General features: G+C 36.8%; 1 protein-coding gene across 1 annotated transcript; it reads left to right on the top strand.

Moving 5' to 3' along the window:
• Positions 1-1,076: 1,076 nt before the first annotated feature.
• LOC145783522 (uncharacterized) lies at positions 1,077-6,477 on the top strand. The gene is made up of 8 exons (XM_082595412.1): positions 1,077-1,156; positions 1,263-1,375; positions 1,573-1,686; positions 2,279-2,389; positions 2,527-2,677; positions 3,014-3,212; positions 3,916-4,054; positions 4,619-6,477. Exons 2-8 carry the CDS (start codon positions 1,276-1,278, stop codon positions 6,175-6,177), a joined length of 2,373 nt encoding a protein of 790 aa, XP_082451538.1. The 5' UTR covers positions 1,077-1,156; positions 1,263-1,275; the 3' UTR covers positions 6,178-6,477.
• Positions 6,478-7,603: the final 1,126 nt, after the last annotated feature.

Here is a 7,603-nt window from a genome sequence, read left to right as displayed (position 1 = left end):
GGAATTTTGAAAAACAACAAAAACCTAGATTGCATTTTATCTGCACTCGATATTCTTATTTAACTTGTTTATAATAACAATATTATCTTTGATAAATTGTCGAATATTTCCATGATTTTTCTTGCGTAATAGAATGTGAATAAGATGAAGTGATAAGATCATAAATATTGAATTTAAAAAGTATCAATCCAAAAAGATTCTGTAAATGTAAAAATATCAACAATTGTCTTTCCGATAACTCAGTTATATAAACTTTGTAAACAACGAGATTGTAGAATCAAGAAACGATTGGTTCAGCTCTCAGGATGTGCGCTTGAGCGACGTAGCTCAAGGACAGCTCTTCATACAACAGTAGCCTGCCTAGTGAATGGAATAACCAACAAACAACAACAACAGTATTCCAATCTCGGTGACCGAGCCTGCGTCACTGGTTCAAAAACTCTACTCTTTTGCTTTGCAATTTATTACAAGTCTCATCTCAGATTCAAGCTGCTTCCGAGTCGTTGTTTTCTAGATTCTAGAACAACAACCGCTTTGCGATAATGACTTCACAATGACAACATCATCATATCACAGGAGACTCGCTTGTTATTCTTTTTGTTTGTAGTGACAACTTTAGAAAGACAAAACCAGTTTCAATCAATTGAAATCGGTAATTGCGACCTTCTTTTAATACAGACTGCAGAATTATGTCCTAAATGACAACAACAAACTGCAAGCACGGGCGGAAATAATAATGGAAATAGCTGTAGAATTCTTTACTAATTCAATTTGTTGTTCTGCTTGATTTTTTATGGCATGGCAGTTACGAGAAACTTAGAATTATTCAAAATTTAGTTAAAATCTAAACTTAGATACAATTGTTGGAAAATATGAGTCTCAAAACAACGTGCTTACTGAGGGAAATTTCAAGTTAATTGAGTTGTCACCAACTTCTGTCCGGCGCATTGCTGACGTCACAAAAACCCATTTCCCTGCTTCAGGCAATTGTTCGAAAAAACGCTGATTAATTGGCAGCGACGACGCGATTTTGGGTATAAAAGTGAATAAAATATAACAGCCCTCATCATTTGCCAAGTGCAAAGAAACTGTAACTTGAACTGTGAAACATTTACTAGAGTTGTTTCCTTCGAAAGGTCTTGGATATCGACCAGAGGTAAATATTAGAAAAGAACTTTAAACTTTTGTCTTGAAGACAATTTTCTGCTTTTGAGCAACAATTCTCCAAAACGCAATTTTTATGATAAATTTTAACTTTTCAGATACTTCATCATCATGAAGATGTTAATTGTAACTTTCTGTCTTTTCGTGGCAATCGCCAGAGCACAAGACTGCGCTAAGAACGCTGAACTTTTTAAAGGCACAGAAGATCCAGGTGTGTGGGCAGGAGAGTGTTGAAATTTAAGGCAAAGTACAACTATTCACGTATCAGAAACATTCTAGTTTAATTGTAAAAGGCGATTACTATTACATTAAGACAAGAGTACATTTATTATTCTAATCGTTGCTATTTTATACTTTAAAATGTTTATGTAATTCTAACAATTTGTCATCATTTCCTTGTAATTTCAGACATCGAAACGCTATGTAGCGATTTGTGCACAGGAGAGCTTATTCCCTTTGAAAACTGCACAGATGCCAAGCATTGTTTTGTTAAAGGAAACAATTGTGTGCTGAAGAAATCACGTAAGCAAAAATACAGAAAAGCGTTAACATTTGTTTATCATTGAGTCATTATAGCGATCTATATACACAGGCATTGCCAACGTGCAAATTGGAGGCTTAACTGGAGGCCGATGTAACTTCGATTTTAAGTTAAATTTCCTAGATGTCTTTTTGAAATAATAGTTTTGAGAATCCAAAGTGTGATCACTAAATCTCAAATCTCTGCAAAGTTCCTGATATAAAGTTAACAAATTCTACATCTTTTTTTATCACCAGTGTTGTCAGACACTTTTTAGATTTTCAGCACAACTGCCAAAATCTAGTTCATTGTTTGTATGGTAGCAATGACACAAAAGTAGCTTAAAATCACACAAAATATAGACAAATCTACAATTATTAACTACTACTCAAATTAACAACTTATACTAGGGATTTTAGTGATTGACAAATTGGCCTCCAGTCGAATTTAAAGCTGAACGATGGCATCGCTTGCGCATGATGATCACCCTAGATTGAACAATAAAGTTGATTATAAGTATACCTACAGTATAATCTGATTGCATTGTTTTTGTCAAACTGTTTTTCTTAACGTTTTTTTTACCATCCTTTGCAGCAATGGAACCTGATCACGTCAATCAACTTGCGTTACTCATCAAGCTGCAAAACCAAGTTCCCAAAAATCTCACTGATAAAAAGATTGTTGGAAAATTTTTCCCGCTCGGTGGTAAGATGACGTCAAATACATGGTTGAAAATAATTCAGTTCCAAGATGTCCCAAATCTTACGAATGACCGCGACATATTGCGATATATGTATTATGCAATTTAAAGAGTTTAATATCAATTTACTTTTTTGTTTCAGGCTTACCCCAACAGATCACCCCAGTTAATCCAACTGGTCCATATGCCCCTCCCCCAATTCCTTATTGTCCGCAATTTCCCCAAATTTGCACTCAAAGTTATCAATCCCAATACAGTGTGAACGCTCCAGTAAATATTCCATATTGCCAAAGGTAAGTTAAGTTATCAAGCAAACGTTTTCACGCTTTTACTTGTTTTCTTACTTTTACATTGTATGAAAGTATTAATTAGAGTTGTATATTTAAAATCGAGTTTAAATTATTACGGTTGGTTGTCATCAAAGATCAGAAGATTTTTAAAGATTACCAACTACAGATCACAAATCAACATAAACTTTGTTGTGTAAAGTTTTTGTGATAGCTATTTAAAAAAAAATGCACGACTTTCTGTTTAGAGATATTTAACTGCTATACAGCACAAAGTGTGCTTCAGACCATCTTAAACGAATCACTTGTTTTTGTGTTTTATACAAAACATTTATTGTTAAGAATCGCATGCTCTCGTTCCGACCCCTTCCTTGATTCCAACCCGGAGGGATGTCTCGCCCAACCAGGTTGTTTCTTTGACTACGAACTTCACCAATATCGAAGCATCTTAGGACAAGCTATTCTCCCTGGTGTACCAGTATGTCACTTGGCTGTAAGAAATCGTGTTTTCCAAAGAAAAGCACAAGAATACAATCAGCAGGTAAGCAGTTTTACTTACTAACATCATTTTTTTTAACTACATTATCAGGATGCAAACTTGACTGCTCTTAAAGCATAAAAATTTCCTCATTTTCTATCTTATTTTTGAAAATTTGAGCTTGCTGTGCCTAAGGTTGACAAACTTTTCTGGTTGAAATTAAAGTATTGCAGCTTTGTCAGCTATTCCGCCGCTAGATGCCGCTAAAGTATAACTCTCTTTGGTGTGTGTTCCCTCATTGCTTAAACTGTTGGATCTTTTGTACAGTTTTATTGATGCACAGTGGTGTATATTAATTCTGTACATTAAATAAAAAAATTCATCAGCCAAATACTTCTTTCTTTTCATCCTTAGCATCTTAGTAAGTTACTCTTGACAGTCGGATAATCACAAGTTATGATTTCCTAAATATTAATTGTAACTTCTCTTATCGTGTGATTCAGTTGTTTTTTTCAGTTCAGTTGTTTTCTTTTATTTCTGACCATCATATCAAAAACGATACACGTCAACATAGCAAAGGTTGAGTAAAAGGTAGAATCGACAAAACGCGAACGTTAAAACGTGCTTGCGACCGTTATTAGTTAAATGGATTCCACAAAACTTATCTTGCTATGTTTAAAATATGTGCACATCAATGCAAGAAAGATTACACAAATTTATATTCATTGCCAATACCATCTCCAAAACATGAATACATTTTTTACAGTATGGCTCATGGAATCCCATCTTCACTGAATGCCTCATCAACGAAAACCGAGATGAAATTTATGGAGGATCTGTCGGTTGTCAAAAGGTCGATCTCCTAGAATATTTTGGACATCGTGCCAAGCATGCCGGCTGGGAAGGTATTGTCTTCATCATGTTAAGCTGATTTATTTTGAAGACAATAAGGGTTCCGATTGTTTTGATCTACGAAACATACAACAATGAATTTTCAAAATATCCAATAACATGATATATTTGAAACGCAACACGATGAACCAAAATGCATTCTCATCATGGCATAATCATCGCGTAATTTCAAAAATGACATTTGTGTTTATTAATGCAACATGTGAAAAACATTAACAGATTTCTCAATAAACATGAAATAATGTGGAGATACAACGTACATCAACATTATGACGATTTGTAACCTAGCTGCTGACATACAAAACTGTTTTTAACCACAATCAGTAGCGTTGACAGGGTGTGCTTTTAACCCGGGCCCGGGATGATTTTAGAGGTCCAGAACCTCTCCAGGGGGCCAAAACCTGGAAAAAGCTTTCGCGTTTAGGTATAGTCGTTTTTTTCATAACATTTTTTTATTTAAGTTGCGAAATCTCATCGGTACCAGGCCCAAATTATCCTCTCAACGACAGATTGAGACAATTTCTAATCAACAACGACAATTTCTAATCTCTTTACAGGAATGACTCCCAAGGACTGCTATTTGATTGATGGATGTTGGAAACAATCTCCTGGGTCCAATGGTTACTGCGTATATCCACTTCAAACTCACGAAGTCACTGTTAGATCTGGCAACGAAGATCAACGAAAAAGACCCGACACTCGTGATCTTTATGGTCTTCCATCCTGCATGCCTTTCAGTTCTACTGCAACCGGAGCAGAGTTTCTTTCTTCTTATCACACATGTTTGACCACTGGTTGTGCAGTTAATGTAGATTCCAACACATTGTGGAGTCACTTATACAGCGAAGGTTCAGCATTGACAAGCTTTGACAAACTTCGATACTTGCAGATGATTTATTCCGGACAAGCCCGACCTGACAACTACAAATCCGTCATCCAACTTATTCTTAATCGAAATATATACTACTCAGGTCCTAACTCAAACTTGCCTCAAACTGGTACACGTTATCCCACCAATCCTCTTATCGCTTTATCATTGAACATGAGAGGAACAACAACAACAACAACAGCAGCAAGCCCCACTCCACGTTATTTCCAACAAGGAGGTGCATCACCTTCTCGCAACCCTACTGGTGGATTCCCACACGGCACATATCCACAAGGTGGTTTTCCACAGGGCACATTTCCACAAGGTGGATTTCCTCATGTAGGTTTCCCACAAGGTCAATACCCACAAGGCGGTTTCCCACAAGGTGGATACCCACAAGGTGGTTTCCCACAAGGTGGATACCCACAAGGCGGTTTCCCACAAGGTGGATACCCACAAGGTGGTATTCCAACTCCGCCTTCAAACCATGGCTTTCCATTTCAACAATCTCCATGTCCATATGATGAACAACGACTTCGGTATAGTGGACTTCCTCCTCTGACCGGAAGCTTTGCTGGATGTTGCAACAAACCTCTTTGCTATATACCTAGACATCAACTCTACTCTCAGTACTCTGGTGTGTCTTCTTATCTTACTCAATGGTCCAGATGGAGTGAATGCAGTGTGAGATGCGGTGGAGGAGAATCAAACCGAACACGTACCTGTGTGGGCAAGGTCTGTGAAGAAAACCAATTGCTTCTTCAAACTCGTAGATGCAATCAACATCGTTGTCCAGAATGGGCCAGATGGTCTCGTTTCGGGCCTTGCACTAAAACTTGTGGAGGCGGTATGCGAACCAGAACACGCACATGCCGCGGAAAGGGGTGTCAAGGAGAAGCAACTCAATCCCGTCCATGCAGAGTGGGAGATTGTCCAAGATTTGAAGATGGTCAATGGAGTAAGTGTGATACGGAGTGTGGCAATGGTATCCGACGTCGTCAAAAACTGTGCGTTGATGGTGGAGAATATGGTTGCCCAGATGAAACTCAATACGACGAAGGACCATGTTCCGTACTTAATGGAGTCTTGGAAAGAAGTTGCAATTTACATACATGTTACTTTCAAAGTTCCTGCACTTACAAAGGATCTCCAGCAAATTGCTGTGCTGATAATTACTCTTCTAACCAAGACCCTTGCTACGAACAACATTGCCGTTGCTTCCATAACCCTTTTGCTTGTCATGGTTAAACGTTTTCGTGTAACCTTAAGTTGTCGAGAGATTGCTTAATGACTTTTATCTGACTTTGTGCTTTAATTTGTAATTAGACGATTGATGGAAAATACTCTGTCATCTGATTGCAATGGTTGATTGTGATTTCATTAATTTCACCGTGATTCAAATGTCAGTCAAAGCCACGTATTTTTTTATTCTGTCGATATACCAACGTGTATTTGTGCCAACAGAAAGAATTATTTGCGAGCTGTTTGTTGACTGTATTACAGTAATTGATGTAAGGATTTGTTGAAATAAACGTTGCGAGGAATTGACTTCTATTTGCTTCGAATGGCTCCGTCATTCTATATTCAGTTTCATTCAATCCAAAGTTTAGTGATTCCTCAATTTGAACTGGTTACAAAACTAATAAGCTTGTCTGACATTTTCAACTAGTGTATTATTTTTAAACAACATTGTACAGTTTTGGCTAATGATGTAGGATGAGGAGTTGTTGCGATTTCGAATCTATGGAAATTGATGAGATTCAAGATCTAAATTTATGGGATTCATGATCTTGTAGTGTTTAGAACCTAGGATGTAAAGCTGTTCAGAATCAAAATCTAGCTGTTGTTGGAATTCAAAATCTAGAAGTTATTGTGACTCAAGTTCTACGAGTCGTATGGACTTAAAGTCTAAGTCGAGGATCTCAAAGACGCGGCCCGCGGGCCACATGAGACCCGCGAAGACTTTTGGTGCCGCCCGCGATGCATTTTTAAACTTTGAAATAATTACAACTACGGTACATATTTTTTCTATTTATTTAGAAAGAAAAAGTGCATTCTAAATTGATCAAAAAATTTGAAAATGCCATCAAACGTTACACGCCTTTTTAGCACTGCTGTCGTGCCATTTTATTGCGAGCGAGTAACTCGTATTGTCACATCACGATCACGATTCGCTATGAACAAAACTTACGAATATTCCTACGAAGATTTTTTTTCGTACGAATATTTTGTTGGTGAAAAATCGTTTTGTTTGTAGGCCAGGAAGACTTTTGAAAAATTATGATGTACAAAAAATTCTTCTTACAAAGGTCACTTTTTTCGTGGTTCTTACAAATGGTCAAGACCATTCGTAACTTTCACGAAGATTTCTTATATGTAGGCTTAAAGTTAAGCTAGATCCAAGCATGCTTGCTTAACTTTATTACAGTTTTGAAGGTATCCAAGCAGGAAAAGATTTATTAGCATATTTGCAATGGTATTTTATACTCTGTTTATGTTTTTTTTTTTTGGTGAAAGATATTACGGTATAGAAATATGAAAAATAAGCAGAAGTTAAAAACTCGCAGTTTTGAGCAACAGGACTAACCATATAGACTACATGTATTTTTTCGAAAAACTGTTTTCGGGACATTTTTGCCGTTTATAACCATTATAACTTGTTTGATTACTGAGC

This window comes from Aplidium turbinatum, chromosome 14 (assembly GCF_918807975.1).
Source record: "Aplidium turbinatum chromosome 14, kaAplTurb1.1, whole genome shotgun sequence".
NCBI classification, from domain to species: domain Eukaryota; kingdom Metazoa; phylum Chordata; class Ascidiacea; order Aplousobranchia; family Polyclinidae; genus Aplidium; species Aplidium turbinatum.
The sequence above is the reverse complement of the archived record's forward strand: the minus strand, read 5'-3'. Positions and strand labels throughout refer to the sequence as shown.

Excerpts from the sequence above, each read along its gene's own strand:
- LOC145783522 (XM_082595412.1), top strand. The coding sequence starts at position 1,276 with ATGAAGATGTTAATTGTAACTTTCTGTCTTTTCGTGGCAATCGCCAGA. Across the intron at positions 2,678-3,013 it reads AATATTCCATATTGCCAAAG|AATCGCATGCTCTCGTTCCG; the intron begins GTAAGTTAAGTT and ends TTTATTGTTAAG. Across the intron at positions 3,213-3,915 it reads CACAAGAATACAATCAGCAG|TATGGCTCATGGAATCCCAT; the intron begins GTAAGCAGTTTT and ends CATTTTTTACAG.